Source organism: Notolabrus celidotus, chromosome 11 (assembly GCF_009762535.1).
Source record: "Notolabrus celidotus isolate fNotCel1 chromosome 11, fNotCel1.pri, whole genome shotgun sequence".
In the NCBI taxonomy this organism is placed as follows: Eukaryota; Metazoa; Chordata; class Actinopteri; order Labriformes; family Labridae; genus Notolabrus; species Notolabrus celidotus.
Window position 1 is genome coordinate 4100787 of NC_048282.1, and position 18578 is coordinate 4119364.

An 18578-nucleotide genomic window follows, 5' to 3' on the forward strand; every position below is an offset into this window, starting at 1 on the left:
GTTCATACCATCAAGGTTCATCCTCTGGGACCATGATTGTCTTTACAAACCACTTCCACTGATTAAGCAATCGCATTGTACAAGATCTGCAAATTCTAATATCAGTCATTTTTAAGGCAGATTGAGAATTTATTATTTTGTTATTGACAGTTGGAGTGCCTTAAAGCAGGGCAGCATGCTCCCAAAAACCACCGAGGACAATCATTTTACTTTCTCTGTGCAGACGGGTGGATATCATCTGTGTGTGGGGAATTCCACACACAACAGTCACTGACACTAGAGCATTTCAAACACAGTAAATGAAAGAAATCTGTCTCTGACTCGTTAAAAACTTCACGGCTACAAAAATAAAGCAGAACAAACTCATAAAGTCGGAGTGCCTCGGTTTGTTGGAGAGATATGTCAGACATATGTCAATGCTTCTACATTGTCCTGTTCAGCAGAGGTGATCAAAGGCATTCCTGGGGTATTACAGTTTGCTGTGTAGTGTATCTAATGGTTGTCTACTGTGTGCCATCGCTCTGTGTGTTCAGGCTACAGCTCTCTGCCATTAACTTTATTAAACTTTGGTGGAACAATGGAACTCTTTGCCTTCAGACGAGAGGAAAAAAAGATGGAGGCAGCTACGTTTCTGTTTCAAAATGTATTCTTGGGCAGATGTTAATATTTGTTAAGATTGACTGAAAAAATGTCACTTCTTATCATAGCAATATACATTACCAGTCCAGAGTTTGGACACACCTTCTCATTCAATGTTTTTTATTTATTTTAATTATTTTCAACATTGTAGATTAAAGCTAGGGTTGGTAGTCTCGGAAAACCAGCATGAATTTGAATGTAGCTTTTCCTCATGACTCTGTCTAACCCCTCCCCTCCTCCCTCGGAGCTCCTCCAAAACGACGCCCCCCCGCTCACATGCATGAGCGCCGCTGATTCTCGACCATATGATGGTGACTGATTCAAAACCGGTCCTCACCAAAACATTATCATAGTGAAAGTTAAAAACACAAACAAACATGGCTGCTGTTAGTACTCACAACTAGCATGCTAGCATTATCCAGTTGTACTGGTGACACGATATCAGGAGAAAAGTTATAACACACATATAATACTGTAACAGCTCTACTGTTTGTTAAACGTGTTCAGTGTAGATGTTCTTAATTCCTACAGTGTTGACAGTCAGTGAAGGCATCAGGAGAGGTGTAGAGTGTGCGAGTGGGAGAGACAAGAGGAGAATTTCTTCATTCATTCAAACATTGATTGTTGCTTTGTTGGTTGGCGTGATCACGGCCGACAGTGACCGGTTATTAAAGATCAACGTGTTCACCAATCGGCTCGTCATCACTACAGCGTCCGGACGGATGCTACAATAAATATATATTTTCTGTAGGACTTACTGAACGTCATTAATTATTCTGCTTGTTGGTGAGAGCTTTTTAGACTCTGATCTGGACTACAGTCCTGAGCAAAGCACCTCATCAGGTCAGAGGGGACAGGCCCGAGGACGAGCGAGAGGGGCAGTAAATAGAGTCAGGGGAAGCAGAGGCAGGAGACGGGGACTCGGAGGAGTGCACGCCGGGGAAATATACGCGCAGGAGGAGGGCAGAACGGCTGGACGGGATTTGATTGGTTTAAAATTTGGGGAGCCAAAACACGGTGATTGGTTGGTGTTTTCCCAGGTTTACTCCGGCTGTAGATAGCAGCTTTTTTTCACTCTTTTTTAGGAACACATCATGTAATGATTACCATCAGGACATAAAGATCATTTTAACCAGTATGACAAAAAGTGTATCTAAATCTGATTACCAACCCCAGCTTTAATACTGAAGACATCAAAACTATGAAATAATCTGGTTTTACCATAATCTGGATTACAACAGTAGTCAAATAGAGCTATCCATTGTGTACTAACCCTACCTCTGAACAACACAACTGATGGTCTCAAACACATTAAGAAGGCAAGTCATTCTACAAATGAACTCTTGACAAGGCTCATGTTCATTAGAAACCATTCCAGGAGACCACTTCATGAAGCAGACTGAGAGAATACCAAGAGTGTGCAAAGCTGTCATGAAGGAAAAAGGGGGCTACTTTACAGAATCTAAAATATAAAACATATTCTGCTTTGTTTAACACTTTTTTGTTCATTCAATAATTCCATATATGTTCTTTCATAGTTTTGATGTCTTCAGTATTAATCTACAGTGTTTACAATCATTACAATAAATACAAACCCTTGCATGAGAAGGTGTTTCCAAACTTTTGACTGGTAGTGTAGATTTAAGCCTATGATAAATAATGTTCAACAACAGCCATGTATGGATGCATGCAAGCATATGAATCAAAACAATTGACTAAGAAAAATTACATAAATTAAAAAAAACAAGCTTTTTATTTAATTACACCATCAAACTATTTTTTAAATATTTACAGATTGATAAATAATGCATGAATTGAAAGTCCAAATTGTATGTGAAACAGAAAGAGATGCAGAAGGACAGACAATGGCCCAAAAGATAAATCAGTGTTGGGGTTAATGATTTGTAGAATAAAAAGGATAAAGAAAGAAAAAGAGAGAAACAGACATCCACAGAGGAACAATGCAGCTTTATAAAACATGAAGGAAAGAGCTGAAGCTCAGGCCTCAGTGAGGTCACAGCCTGAGTTTTCCTCACTGTTTCAACTAATGAGTCAGTGTTGGGTCAAAGGTTGGCCAGTGAACCCTTTAATACCCACCCTCACACACACACAAGCACACACACACACACACAACTACACACACATGCAATTGCAAGCATAACTCACCTCCCTCTCTCCTCCTTCCTTTCTGATCCTTTCAGACCTTCCTGGTGTCTTTACCTTTTCTTTTCCTCCTCCTCCTCTTTTTTCTCTTTTGTCACATCAAAGAATTGACTTTGTCCAGCTGTCACTCTGCTGACTCCCTCACCTTCCTTTGCCCTCTGACACACACACACACACGCACGCACGCACGCACGCACGCACGCACGCACGCACGCACGCACGCACGCACACACACACATGCACGCACGCACGCACGCACACACACACACACACACACACACACACACACACATGCTCACACTCACACACACTCTAAAGGCTTAAATACAATGGAAACCGCATTGAGGAGGAGAAAGTCTGGCTCCAGCCACACACACAAGGAATCATGGGAAAAGATTTGACTGAAACTTGGCACTATGTTTTATCAGAGGAGCACATGGAGCTGAGCAGGTGTGTTCAAGTGTGTGTGTGTGTGTGTGTGTGTTGGCCCCAAGGGTTGAGACAAGGTGGAGTGTGTGTGCCCCTTCCTTTCATGGTAACAGAGGTCTCTTGTGTTTGTCAACAGCTTAATCGGCCCGTCGATTGGTTGAACACTTTCACATGTGCTCACACACACACAGACACACACAAGCACACACAAGCACACACAAGCACACACACACACACACACACACACTGACAGGCACATGTATGCATTCACACTCCAACAGCTCCAACCCTAAACCCCTGGTGGTTTTCAAAGGCTTAAAAGCAGGTCTTTGTTCTGAAACTGGTGTGTGTGTGTGTGTGTGTGTGTGTGTGTGTGTGTGTGTGTGTGTGTGTGTGTGTGTGTGTGTGTGCGTGTGCGTGTGTGTGTGTGAGTTTGTGTTAGTGTGTGTGAGTTTAAGGGCCTAATGAGCCACAATTCCGCTTCTATTGCCGCTTTCACAACCCGGCCTGTCCGTCTGTCAGAAGGTGACAGACGGACAGGCCGGATGAAAGACAGAACAGCCAGATGAAGAACAAAATTTGATTTCAGAGATGAGGAAATAAACCAAATGAGAAAGATACCACTAACTTCCATTCATTGGTAACAGGTTTTCTTTCTACTTCCATACAATCTTGAAATACATTTGATGACTGAAGATGAAACACAAGATGAGCAGTCTATCCTATAAATATAAGAGGCTTTATTAGATAAATAAGGAAAAATTAAGGCAAACAGTAAAGAACTTTTGAACATCTCAGATGAACTCAACTCATCTATTTTTTTATTTATATAGCACTTTTCATACATTCAAGCATGCAGCCTAAAGTGATTCACAAAAGAAGAGACAGAAAACAAAAGCAATATTTAAAAGTGGAAAAATCACTTGCTTAGTGTAGTGGACAAAGTCAAATATCTGGGGCACATTATCAGAAATGACTTACAATGTTACAATGTTACAATGTCACAATGTCATTTAGCAGACGCTTTTATCCAAAGCGACGTACATACGAGAACAAGAACAACACAAGCAAAGATCTAGACAAGAGGAAACAAGATCAGTAAGAGTAACAAAGTGCTTCAAGTCCATTTGGGTGCAGGTACTGCCAAGCAGTGTAAAGGCAATGCACAAAAGTAAATAAGGATTTTTTTTTTTTTTTTTTCAAAATAAGGAACATCTACAATGAAGCAACCACACAATTTAAGACCTTCCTTTATCATCATCAACAATTAACATCACCACAATAATGACCAAAGTACCAAGTGCTGGGTCACTCAAGAGCTGAACACAGATTCCCAGAGTAGAGCAGGACAGTGTGAGTCAATTGTAGCTGGAAAACATGATCTGCCACTGGGGACAACAGTGGAGAACAGTCTAGCTAAGTGCATAGTGCTTCCTAAAGAGCTGTCTTTTGAAAGTAGAGAGGGACTCTGCAGATCGAATGGAGTTGGCCAATTCATTCCACCATTTAGGGGCAACAGAAGAGAAGAGTCCAGCTAGTGATTTTGAGGCCTTGTATGCTGGAAGCACTAGGTGCTTTTCAGAGGCTGAGCGTAGTGGCCGAGAGGGGCAGTAGACCTGGATGAGGGGTTCCAGGTAAACTGGAGCGGTTTTGGTTACTGCTTTGTAAGTCATGATTAGAGTTTTGTATCTGATGCGAGCTGCATGAGCAGGGGAGTGACATGAGCTGTCTTTGGCTGGTTGAAGACCAGACGTGCTGCTGCTGCGTTCTGGATCATTTGCAGAGGTTTAACTGTTAATGCAGGGAGGCCTGCCAGTAGAGAGGTGCAGTAGTCAATGCGTGACATTACAAGAGCTTGAACCAGGAGCTGTGTTGTGTGTTCTGTCAGGTAGGGTCTGATCCTCTTGATGTTATAGAGGGAAAAACGGCAGGACCGAGCAATCGAGGCAACATGAACCTTGAAGGTTAGCTGGTCATCGATCATGACACCCAGATTTCGGGCAGACTTAGTGGGCATCACTTGTGTGGGCATCACTTGTGTGGGCATCACTTGTGTGGGCATCACTTGTGTGGGCATCACTTGTGTGGGCATCACTTGTGTGATGATGATGATCTGCAGCGACAGTGCTGTAAACTGTATGCACAGGCTCATATGCTGGCATGTATATTTCCAATGTGCACAGATAATGTTAAAACAGAGCTTTTTAGAGCTTACTGTACTCCTCTTTATACTGCCCATTTGTTGTGCAGTTACAGTTAAAATCTAAAATGAAAAAGCTAATGATGCATTTCGAATCTTCCTTAAACCAAGGTGGACCAATACAAGTTTTACGTTTGTATCAATGTCCCTACATTTCATGCTGTACTGATAAATTCGATGTATAAATGTATATGTCGCTGAGCTGATTCAGAAAATGAAATTTTAAGGGAACTCACTCAGCCCACATTAAGTGACACAAGGTATTTTTCTTGTTTTTGGAAACATTGGAAGAAATGCCTTTTTATGTTTTAATCAAAATGAATGTGTAAACTGTAGTTATGTGATATTTTTATTTTTTGCTGGACATGTATTTTACTTATTTTTAGTCTTTCATATTATTTTTGTGCTGATATGGACCTATGGGTCTGAAATAAAGTATATCTATTTATCAGAAAAATAAGATAAAATAAAATAAAATAAAAGCAATATAGTAAAGTCAGATAAATACAAGGACAAATAGTATAAAATAAAATAAAATAGAATAAGATAGAATAAAATAGAATAAATAAAATGTTGCTAAAATAGTGGTCACAATGGTTTAGTTTAGTTTAGTTTAGTTTAGTTTAGTTTAGTTTAGTTTAGTTTAGTTTATTTATTATTCATCGTGTCGTGCACCTTAAGGTGCCCAGCCCATATGGACTTACAAGACACTACAAAACAAAACAAAATAGGAGCAACAACATCAGAAGAAAAAGAAAAATAGAAGAAAGAAGAGCAGTTACAATACTGCACATGTCCAACAATGACCTAAAGTAATTCAGAAGCACAGAGTTATACTTCAGACATTTGGCAGTGACAACAACTAAATCAGACATAGAGTGTGCTCCTATGCTGCTGAACAGCATTTAACACAAACTGAGCAAACTGGAACACTTTGTGTGTAAACAGGAACTGAAGTCTATCTTCATCGGACATGCAAAACAAATCAGGACAGTTTTCTGATATTCTGTTGAAAAGGAGGGACCTGAGATCATGATGGTAATAATGTAGTTCAGAGGTAATTGAAATGACCCCTCATTAAAAGCCAGATTAAACAGTCAAAACAGTTCATCCATTCAGGTCAAAATAGAAAAACTGAGACGAAAGCCAAAGTGAACGTGCTGTCTGGGTTCAGTCAGACACACATGTACATAGGATTAAGTTAAAATAGAAACCTGAGGATTAAAAACATTGGATAATGAGGAATGTGTGCAGACTCTGTACACAGGATACTTTCTCATTCTGGCAGTCTGCAGCTGATGGTCAGGTTCAGGTCTTAATAAGCTCTTCTACAGACTGAGTGTAACCTGATCAACAGACAGATGTTACAGTGGCCTCTCCTCTCTGGAGGAAAGTAAAAAAAAATTGAAAGGGGTAACTCAATTAGATGGAAGGGAAAGTGTGTGTTTACAGGCGAGTGTAGAACGAGCTAAATCAAATTACTTAGGCAAGATGTACAGAAACTTAAACCTACAGTTATGTAATCCCAAAGCTGACAGTTCTGTGTCCATGTCCCTGTCACTCGTTCAGTAACCTGGAAATACGATGAACCCTCGCTTTAAGAATAGACATCTGCCTAGAAATGGATTTTGTACCATCAGTCTATAGAGTACAGTAAATCTCTTCTTCAGTGGTCTCCTGAGATCCGGCTTACTGTAACCTGACTCTGAGACGGACAGATGTGACTGTGGGTCAATAACCTGTGGTCTCCAGAAATAGAGGGAAGAGAGAGAAAAGGATGAGAGCGCTGAATGTAATTGATGAGAAAGGACAGCAACGGTAAAGGGAAATAAAGTGGCCTGTTGTTAAAAGGGTTTCTTGTCTTTTCGTTGACGTTGCTGATAAAGACAAACTTATTGGTTGTCAAAATAAATGTGAATCACGTGTCATGAAATATATATTTTTTGTGGCAATAATTAAATATGACTTAAGATCCATGACAGTCCCATTATTTCATAATAGAAAAGTCAATTTTAAGTATTTTCCATGATGTGTCAAAAACAATGACAAATGTGTTTTTCCCCCTGTATCAAATTTTCCTGAGTAACACAATGTATATAACAAACGGTATTGAATAGTTACAGATCATATTGAAGTGTTCAAATGATTAAACACGCTGAATATCAACATATGGAGCAGGCTCATAAATTAATCTCTGCAGGCAAACAGTCATAAAAGTGAAGACTCAGACTTCAACAAGGGAACTGAACAGAAACATATTTCAGACTCAGTGTCCACTTTTTCTCATTTTGAATAAAAGGCATGTGCATGTTGTCATGTCTCCTGAGCGCAACCGGAACATAAGCTGAGCGTCTCCGCTGTGAGAAATACCTTCAGTCAGCTGACTCACATCGAACATGCTTTAAACTTAAAACACCTCCCTGATAGCTGAACCAAATATGAGACCACATGATGTTTGTTCCAAGTGACAGAAAATTGGAAAAAATCACATGGTCGAGTAAGTTCTTAATAATTAATTAATGAATACTCAATTCATTGTTGACATCCCTACTTCATGCTACTGCTAAAAGCTGGTTTATACTTCTGTATACCGCCGAAGCGCTTGAGGGCAGTGTGGTCTCTCTGATAGCCGGTCCCCTGCTTCCGGCCCCGCTACGATCTCTGTTTACTTTTCCACAGAGATTCAGAGCGTGTTATGTTAATCTACAGCTGATACATGTTGCTGTTTATCATACAGACATGATTACATGAAGAATAGAGAGGAGGAGATTAAATACACGGCTAATGAGCGGGGATCCTGGAAGTGCTGTAAATGCAGGAAATACAATGCCGCCGAGCCGACCAATCGCAGGGCTTGCAGTCTGTGCCGCTTTCATACGTAGTTACATTTTGGAGGAGGTGCAGGTCAGCTACGTGGGTAGGCCTCTGCGTAGGTATGGGAGCTACATGGACCTCCGGCGTAGGCTACGCTGTCGATTGAACGCAGAAGTATAAATCAGGCTTAAGACTAGACAGTTAGCATAGCTGACATTAAAACAAGCAAGGAGAGGAAGTCAACTTTCCTATATCCCTGTTATTAAAGTGATAAAAGTAGTGTCACTTTATTGTCTCTTTTCCAGCTAACTACTGTATGTAGGGAGTATGGAATGAGTTTGTGATTATAGACACAACCACTGCTTGATTTCACAGCTAAATACACAACTGGAATTCATCTTTATGTCCTTCTGTAAGAAAGACAAAATATAAACCTGACTACATTTCATATACTCCCCTTTATTCTAACTTTTTGGAACATTTTCTTTCTGCATATTTTGCCTTTTGCTGTGTGTGATCAGGTTCTTGTTTCACACGGTATTATTTTTTTAGATTTTACCATCTGAAAATGTGTGCCAACAAAAATTACTAAAGCTGTTTTGACCTTACAATGATTAAAGACGTGTCCTCATGTTGAATCCTGACACCTATCGTAGTTGACTTCATCATGTGAGAATATCATACAACCTGCATCACCACGGCATAGATAATTTACTGATATCTGTAACTGTGACTGTCATAAGAGGCTTTGATTAGATTGCATTGGCTCATGTTTACATTTTAAATGAAGCTGTAAGCGTTCCCATGCCTGGTGTGTTCATATGGAGGCTTACCTTGCTATGTTGTGCTTAGTCGTCACACACAGGGTATGTGTGTGTGTGTACAGCAAGGACAAAAACGCTGTCACAACAGAGTACTCCACGTTGTTGTCACAAGCAGAAGAGGCGAGAGGAGCTATGTGAGGAATGTTCATCACTAAACCAAAAGAGAGGGAGAGTCCGAGCTGTGGTCGACTGTTGATTCACTTTGTTTGTGCATCAAGATACCTATTGTTCCTGCATGTGTATTTTTAACTTTGAATCCAAAGTTATACTCAGGATTCTCTCTCTCTGGGAATGAACTGGAAATCCCACCATTACACTTCAAACTGACTTTATTTATCTTTATTTCACGACAAAGATCTGAAGTTGTATTTGTGTTTAATGGGCTGAAGGACAAAGAAAGATGAAGGTTGATCTTTATTAAATCTGTTCCTCTTTGTGTCTCTTTCAGTCTGACTGTGTGAACTACGTGAAGATTGTGCACCACTTCAATCGCACGCACCTGTACGCCTGTGGGACTGGGGCCTTCCACCCTACCTGTGCCTTTGTAGAGGTGGGACACAGGATGGAGGTGAGACATACACAAACCAAACCACTGCACAAAGACTGCTGTTATTGCTTCTCTTATTTCCTAGTTTGTGTGTAGTACGAGATCGACACTGTTAAAACGAAAAAGCTGTGAAATCTCAAAATTTCAAGGCAACTGTCTGCACTCGATTTTTGAGTTTTGAGGCTAACTAGAAATCTTACATTTGAGCCAACTGATTAGTTTTTGTTGAAATAACTTATCATTCATATGTAGTGTAACTTAAAGTTTTGAGTTCTACATACTAAGAAGTGAAAGTTGTTCCAACTTATTATTGTTTGTTGAGAAAATGTCCTTTTGTTACTGCACGTTATTGCACCGTTTTCACACCTGCAAGGTAGCTAGCTAATGTTCAAGGCGGCTAACTATTGGTAATGACCATAGACTGTAAATAAAAATGAACAGCGTTGCTCCGCCTCTTCCCGTTGTACAGTACTGAAGCCAAAAAATCCCTCTCCTGGGCGCCGCCATTGTGCAAAACCCCCGTAAAAAAGAAACTTTTCAGGAAAAAGAGGCCTTGAACACAAAACACTCAGATACTAACTACATATCACCACAGCATACGGATGTGAGAAACATTCGTACGACGTGTATTTATTTTTTAAAGTTTGACTGCTCCCCCATTCAAATGAATGGGAGAGACGGATTTTTTGACCTATACTGCAGCCAGCCACCAGGGGGCAGTCACACTGCTGAAAGCTTCACCACCAGCCACCAGAACTTCTCCCTTTATAATGACCATGCCTTATTAAATTAACTAAACAAATTAAAGTGACAGTAACTGGTAATCAACTCACCATCAACTAACCAACTGTAAAGCTAGAGTTTCAATACTATACTGAAACACAACACTCACCTTTAGAGCGATCAAATCCACACAGGACAGCAGAGATGGAGCCACATGTGGGGAATTGAAAGTGTGGAATAAGACCCCTGTAGATTTGAGTTGGAGACCCAGTTCTTTGCCTGAAGCAGACTCACATAATTTAGCCGAGCCTCAAACCCATAATTTTAAGTGTTACTAATCTAACTTATGAAATGAGACCAACTTTACACAACAAACTTAATACAGGTAGATGAGATCACTACTTTGATGTAGTTTGAAACAAAATGGAACATTTTCTGTTAAGTTGACCAAAAAATCATTTTCAGGCCAAAAATTTTAAGTTTTCATTTTTACAGTGTAGTCTAAAAATATATTCTATCAGCCTTGAGGGTGCAGACATACTCTGAGTAGCTCACAAACAACTTGTTTTGAATGATTTCTTGTCATTAAATAATCAATTATAACGCTGCAATTCGACCCAATTAAACTATCAATGCGCTATTTGTTTTGGTGAGAAGTTAAAAGAGACACCATCAGATGTCGTATAGCTAAATCTTTTTGCGTTTACTAGAACTGAGAACATGATCATAGATAAAGAAAAAGGTTTTCATGTAGAGGGGATGATTGATATTCAGCAGGCTAACACGCTATGCATAATGAAGTTGACTTAAGGCAAGCTACAGAGAGGACTAATTCAGATCACACCCATAGACTGTATAAATAATGGACTTGGTATCCGTGACGTCACACATCTGTTTCTGAAGTTTTGAGGCCAGTCGGCGGTGGCAGCCATATTGGAAATGCTGAACTCAACATAGTGTGAGGTAAAGAGGTGAGCTTTGAGCCTCAGCTTCAGTGTTCCTGCCTGTCATCAAGTCAGCTGTGCCTCTCATGATGGTAATCTTAATATCTTCAAAATTGCCTCTAGTGAAAAAATCCCCCCCCCCCCCCGTACAGTGTGTGCCGATAGAGAAATGAGCTATCCAGACTACACTGGTTTTTTGAACCAGGCTGTAAACATGTTTATTTCTGCTGTAAAGATCATCTTCTTTGAATTGGTGTGTATGTGGTTTCCTGTACTTCCAGAGCCAGCCTCAAGCGGATCCTCGATGAACTTCAGTTTTTAGTACTTCCGCACTGGCCTCATATTTTTAGACCGGAGGTTGCTGCTCAAATCTCAACCAGAAAGTTCCTCTGTGATTCAGAAAATGAAACAGGATGATCACACCTTCAATGACTCTCTCCCTGTCCTCTCTATCAGGATCACGTGTTCAGGATCGACCCCGCCAAGGTTGAGGATGGCAAAGGAAAGAGTCCTTATGATCCTCGTCACAATGCAGCATCTGTGCTAGTCGGTAATTAAACTCATTCAGTCACATGAGCTGATTTTCCACCTGATGGCTCTTTTTCTTAAGATTTCAGATTTGTATGTTCATGTGTGATTCTTACCCATTACAAATCACTCAATACTGCCTCTGAAGTGCATGATACAGAATATATAATGAGTGAGTCATTGATGGATCCTGTCTTCTAGGTGATGAGCTGTATGCAGGTGTCGCCACAGACTTAATGGGACGGGACTTCACCATCTTTAGGAGCCTGGGGAAACGGCCGTCCATCCGCACCGAACAGCATGACTCACGCTGGCTCAATGGTCTGTTTGTGTTTGTTTCAGCTTCACTTTTATTAGAAAAACAAACAACATCCCATTTGTTTTTGACATCAAAGGAATTAATATCTCGTCTTTGTGTCCAACAGAACCAAAGTTTGTCGGGTCCTTTTGGGTCCCAGAGAGTGAGAACCCTGACGATGACAAGGTCTTTTTCTTCTTCCGGGAGACGGCGGTTGAGGCCCAGGGGCTGGGAAAATCCACCTACTCCCGTATCGGACAACTCTGCAGGGTAGGAGATGGTTTCATCATCTACACTGCAAAAAAGGGTAGCTTGAATATAGGGTAAAAAAACTTAATTCAAGGTGAAGATTTATTAAAACTAGTGAAATTATCTGTCCATGCAGTGAGTTCATTTTACTTGAAAAGAAATCTTAAAATGAGATAGTTAAATCTAGAAATAAGCAGGCTGTGAAAAGTATTAAAAAGGGTTGAAGTAAGTAGAATATGCTGATTTTTAGCTCAAACTACTGGAAAACAAACGTCCTACAGCACATTTAGAAGTGAAATATACTGAATATAAGCAAAGAAATCTCATTGATTTATTTTGTATACTTCATTTGAGCAAATGAATGCCTGGGGAAGAAAAACACCAATTTAAGTATAAAATGACTCACTATTAGAAAACTATGATTACACTGTTTCTTGTATAAGCTGGCTCATCTTAGAGGTGACATATCACACTTTTTTCATCAATATATATTGGTCTAAGAGGTCCCCAAAACATGTCTTTAAAGTTTATGCTCAAAAAAACACTTTGAAATCAGATTTTGGCATGCCTGAAAAACCCTCTTCTTCAGTCCTCCTCAGAACACTCTGTTTTCTCTCTGACCACGCCCCCTCAGGAAGTGGATGTGCCTCGGCTCTCCAGCACGTTGATCTAATGTTTACATGTTGGCTGAATATACACGGCTGCTCACAGATAGCTATACTTCAACCCTCAAAATCTGATCCAGAATCTGATCCTGATGGAGAGGTGCCTGTAGCAGGACCTTTTCTGAAGGATTGGTCACAGATTTAGTGTTTCTTGTTGTTTTATTTATCAGTATGTAGACGCGTGTCTTGGTACACAGCTACGAACATGTAGCTATGTGGCTATGCTAACTAGCGCTAGCACTTATCCATGATAAATAAAAATCATCCACTAGATCTTCAAATCTGCAGACGTGGGGAGTAAAACCGACCTCTACCAGAAAGGCAGCAGGACCTTTCTGAAGGATTGGTCATAGATTTAGTGTTTCTTGTTGTTTTATTTGTCAGTATGTCGACGTGTGTCTTGGTACACAGCTACAGCTACAGCTACGAACATGTAGCTATGTGGCTATGCTAATTAGTGCTAGCACTTATCCATGACAAATAAAAAACATCCACTAGATCTTCAAATCTGCAGACGTGGGGAGTAAAACCGACCTCTGCCAGAAAGGCAGCAGGACCTTTTCTGAAGAATTGGTCACAGATTCTGTGTTTCTTGTTGTTTTATTTGTCAGTATGTAGACGTGTGTCTTGGTACACAGCTACAGCTACGACTTGTAGCTATGTAGCTATGCTAACTAGCGCTAGCACTTATCCATGATAAATAAAAATCATCCACTAGATCTTCAAATCTGCAGACGTGGGGAGTAAAACCGACCTTTGTGTTTATTAAGACAGCCTACAACTAGCATGCCTCCCTCCTAAGCTCCTTGTTAGCACACATGTGTGCAGGTAATGAAAAACAGAGGAGGGATTCAGTATTATTTTATACAGTCTATGGGCTGAACAAGCTCCGAGCTCTGACTCCGTGACAGACCGGATATTGTTGTTACGTAACAAAAACACGGAAGTCTGAAACGGCTCGTTTCACACACATTTACAGAAAGGTGGAGAAATCAGAACAGGGGCAGAATGGATTTTTTTAGTTCTCAGGGGGTTTGTAGACATGCCAGGGACACATATTTCAGGTAGAGAACCATTAAAAAGTCAATTTTGCATGATATGTCACCTTTAAAATAAACCCGTAACCATCTTAAAACTAAAGCTAAAATCTTTAAACTAGGTCTTATTCTTAGAATATACCTCTGAAATGTTTCTACAGAAACCACAACAGCAAGCTGGATTATTGCCAACATTTAATAAATGTCAGGATTAACAACATATAACATCAAGAACACTATTAATAGTGGCTCAGGGTTGATGCAGACTTAATTTCAAACAGTGTTTAGAGCCAAACCAAAACACATATATCACCATACAGCAGAACTCTGAGCAATCAATAAGATACAAGCTGAACTGGGTCTTGAATAGATGCCTTATGTGTTATTCTTAAATCAAGAAACTTGAAGTTGTTACTCAATCTTGAAACAAGTTTTATTTTGATGAGACTTTAGGTGAGACTACCAATGAAGCTTATTTTAACAGTCATTCACTCAATTTAAGATTCCCACTAACTGAGAGAAAAACACATGTTCATAATCAATTTAAGATTCAACCATACATACAAAGATTAAAAACAAGTAAAGAACTCTAAAAACAAGGTCATTCATCTAACATGTCTCAATCTAAGAATTCAAATCTTGGGAAGTGCCGAATTATTTGCAGTGTAAGTCAAGCATTTTGAATGAGTGACAGACTCTTAGTAACTCTTGGCTGTTTGGTCTTGACTCAGAACGACATGGGCGGGCAGCGAAGCCTGGTGAACAAGTGGACGACATTTCTGAAGACTCGTCTGATCTGCTCGGTACCAGGAGCCGACGGCAGCGACACGTACTTCGATGAGCTGCGTGAGTTGAATCATTCATTCAAATATGATGACCTTTATGTTGTAACATAACTGTGTTTTGGGGCTTGAGGAAAGCTGACTTGTCTCCCATCTTCATCTGATAATCTCACGTGCAGCCCGAGAAGCCAGTGCAAAACAAAGAGTTAAAATCCAGACTGATTTTCTGACCTTGCTTTGCCGATTGGATCTTTACCCAGAAGCACATTCTTTGGATGCAAAGGGAGAGAAAAAGTGGAGGAAAGCATAATAAATGAACCAGAATTTTTGACCTCAATTGTAGATTACCATTCAGCCTCGCATTCCTGCAGACTTGGAGAAAGCATGAGTGAGAGATTAATTGGTAATAGATTCCGGCCTGATCTGAAGCCAGTGTTTTCTCTTTGGGTTCAGCTTACATTGCAGGCTTCTCTCTTGTGAGTCATCATATGATAAATGCTAACAATGTGCTTTCTAGAAAGGATCCTGAAGCTAGGCTACATTTCCAAGAACTGCATTGTAATGCGGGTAACAGTTTGGGTAGTAAAGAGGATTATAATCTGGACTCTGATTGTTTTAGAAATGTCTAATGTTCAATGAAGAGTTGTTCCAAAAATGATTAGATAAACTGCTCTTACCTTTAGGCACCAATCTTTAGAATGCATGGCTTCATAGTCATTTATTAAAAACCCAACACATATAAATATGCAAACACATGTAAGAAGATTTGAGTAACCCAGAGGAAGTGGACTGGGCATGATGCCAGGCCTCAAAGGAAACGTTAAATTATGAAAAGAGGGCTCAGTTTGTGATGAAAGTAAGAAAACACATGACGATGTCACATCCCCACGAAGAGAAACACCGACCCTGCAGTCATGTGGTTTGCACAGCAGCTGCAACAGTTCACGTCTCAAGACTGGTTTTGGTTGATCTTTCAGGCCGTATCTCTAGGCGGTAACATGATGATGCAGAGGAAGCTGAACCGGGTGGAAAAAAAACCAAATCCTGCTCTTACCTGAGGCTAAATCTGTCCATCATATTCCCTCCTATAAACAATGCATCCTTTATCGTCATCTTGAGTGTTCTTTGCCAAATCCTGTGTAAGGAACTACCTTTAAGATGATGTGTTGACACACAGTTAAAGGGATATTTCAGTGTTTTTGGAGTGGTGTTGTATGAGTTTTATGTCACTAGTAATTGTAGTAGCATCAATGGCTGCTGCTCAGCTCGGCCCCTTTAATGAGAAACTGCAGGGAGGACTAACACGCAAGCTAGGCTACAGTTTTCTGCAGATGGGATCAGTCCTGTACGGTGTCCTGTAATAGTAATAAATATTTCAAAAGCGCAAAATATATTTCACAAAACCCAAATATAGGGCCACTGTAGTCCTGCCATGCTATTTAGCTAATTGTGAAAGACCCCGACCCGAGCACTCATCTCAGTTTAGGTGTACGCTCCACTTGCATTAACAATACTGTGAACACTATTCATGTGTTGGTCTCAGTCTCACTGCGAGACCTTTTATTTCAAGATCAAAGCCTTGAACCCAAGTAACACTGATGTCACATGATATTGTAATAAAAGCTGGTTTTCTGAACATTTTATATTTAAATATCATTTAATTAGGTCTGATATGAGACACAGTTTTCTCCAAAGGAAAATTGGAACCATGTGAAAAAGTATTTAACTCCTGGATTTATACTCTGAGAATAAACTTAAGATTTCCACTTAATTTCCAATCTAATTAAGAATAAAATAAAGGTTTTAAAAAATATCTCTCATCTCTATTTATTTAAAAGATAAAAAGATAAAAATGTAAAGTTAAAGAAGTCAGAATTTATTCCCTGAATATGAATTTCAATTGCATGAAAAGAAACAATCTAAGTAAGAATAATGAAAAGATAGAAATCTGAAAATGAAGCGAGTACTTTGGGCTTCATTGGACAAAAAATAAGACTCTGAATTTAACTTGGTTTTAAAAAAGTCTAATCATCTTATTTAAGTAAGATCATAAGCTTGTGAAAAAAGACAGTTTCTTTTTCCTATTAGAAGAAGAATAAAAATAATATTCCAAGTGATACATTTATATTGGACTTTAAATCATAAATCTGACCGACCTCAGAAGTCTAATTTCTCACATGTAGCCCTAATCCTCTTGTGTTTCCTTGTTTGTGACTTGAAGTTAAAGTCCAGCAGTGACCTTGAGGTGCAAAATAGTGCAATAACAAACACAACACAGACGTCTTCTTCCGCCTGCAAAACTCTTACAACCCGACTTCAAAAAAGTGAAATATCCCTTTAAAATAATCTCACCAAAGCACTGATGCCACCATCTTTTTGTGCACTGAATTTCTTATCATATTATTTTCTTGAGTTGTACATTTTGACAGTGTTACAATTGTGTTGCCTTGAATCTAAAGCTTGACTTGACTTTACTTAACAATACTTCTTGATTGTGTGAAACTCTTAGAAGAGGTCAAAAGCTTCCGCTGCAGTATTTCACTCATTGTGGGTTTGGAAATGCATCAATCTGCGTCACTCTGCAACCAGGAAAAGTGGTTAAGATTATTTTAATGGGACCTAATCTTTCTGAAATCGTTTAACAAACCTTGCACGAAGCCAAAGGGGATTGCCCACCATGTCATGACCCTCAGCCTTAAGTAAAATGTCTCTTCAAAGCAGTTAAACAGGACCATGGGGCTTTGCTTATCTTTCTCTCAACCTCTGACCTCTGGACTGCAGGAACCTGACCTGTGTTTGTGTGTGTGTGTGTCCGTCCTCAGGCGATGTGTTCCTGCTGCAGACCAGGGACAGAAAGAACCCCCTGGTGTACACTGTCTTCTCTACTTCCAGGTCAGTCCATTCATTCATACTGTGCATGTGTGTGTGCGAGTGTGCATGTGTGAGTTTTTTTTGTACAACAGACAAAAGAATAGACAGAGTGTGTGTGTGTGTCTGTGTGTGTTTTGATGTTCCTAACCCGGCTCCCCCTGTCCCCCAGCAGCAGTGTATTTAAAGGCTCAGCTGTGTGTCTCTACTCCATGAATGACATCCGGAGAGCCTTCCTGGGGCCATTCGCTCACAAAGAGGGGCCCAACTATCAGTGGGTCCCCTTCCAGGGAAAAGTGCCCTATCCCCGCCCAGGAATGGTATGTCAACAACAGTCATCATGACCCATTCATTGACTTGTGTCCAGAGTTTTAACCCTATTACCAAGCACAGGAAATCATCTGGAGTGCATGTCTGAAAACTGCTTATGACACCCATAGCTTGTAGTTGCTTTGTAAACTTTGACTCATAAAGATAAGATGTATTTATGGTGTGTTGCTTCAGATAAAGTAGTTAGTTTAAATCAAACAAGCTGAAAGATTAGCAACTGCCACTATTGTTAGTGTTGCAGTGATCACTATAAGGTGATCACCTTACCAAGAACTACTTTCCCCTGAACTAAAAGGTTCCTGTGCCCCCATTGTTGTCTGCGTTTAGACCGCGGACTGAAGTCCTGGATAGAATATGCAAATCAGGCCAGTGATGTATGGAGAAAAAAATTAAATGCACTAAACCACCAGACCAGTAGAGGGCAGTAAAACTAAGACGAATGCCATTCATCACAGATGACACCATAGAAGCAGACGGACAGGCAGGTATCATTATGAGCAACACAACAGTTAGCCTGTTAGCATGAAGAGACTCAGCT

General features: G+C 40.1%; 1 protein-coding gene across 2 annotated transcripts in view; it reads left to right on the plus strand.

The window, feature by feature from the left end:
• The window catches only part of sema3b (sema domain, immunoglobulin domain (Ig), short basic domain, secreted, (semaphorin) 3B), a 152174-nt gene that overhangs the window by 119604 nt on the left and 13992 nt on the right, over positions 1 to 18578 (plus strand). For both annotated transcript variants that reach the window (XM_034696207.1, XM_034696206.1), the window contains exons 5-11: positions 9518 to 9637; positions 11740 to 11833; positions 12013 to 12132; positions 12237 to 12379; positions 14792 to 14906; positions 17665 to 17734; positions 17886 to 18030. In XM_034696207.1, the coding sequence (XP_034552098.1) occupies positions 9518 to 9637; positions 11740 to 11833; positions 12013 to 12132; positions 12237 to 12379; positions 14792 to 14906; positions 17665 to 17734; positions 17886 to 18030 (807 nt within the window). The remainder of the gene's footprint in view (positions 1 to 9517; positions 9638 to 11739; positions 11834 to 12012; positions 12133 to 12236; positions 12380 to 14791; positions 14907 to 17664; positions 17735 to 17885; positions 18031 to 18578) is intronic.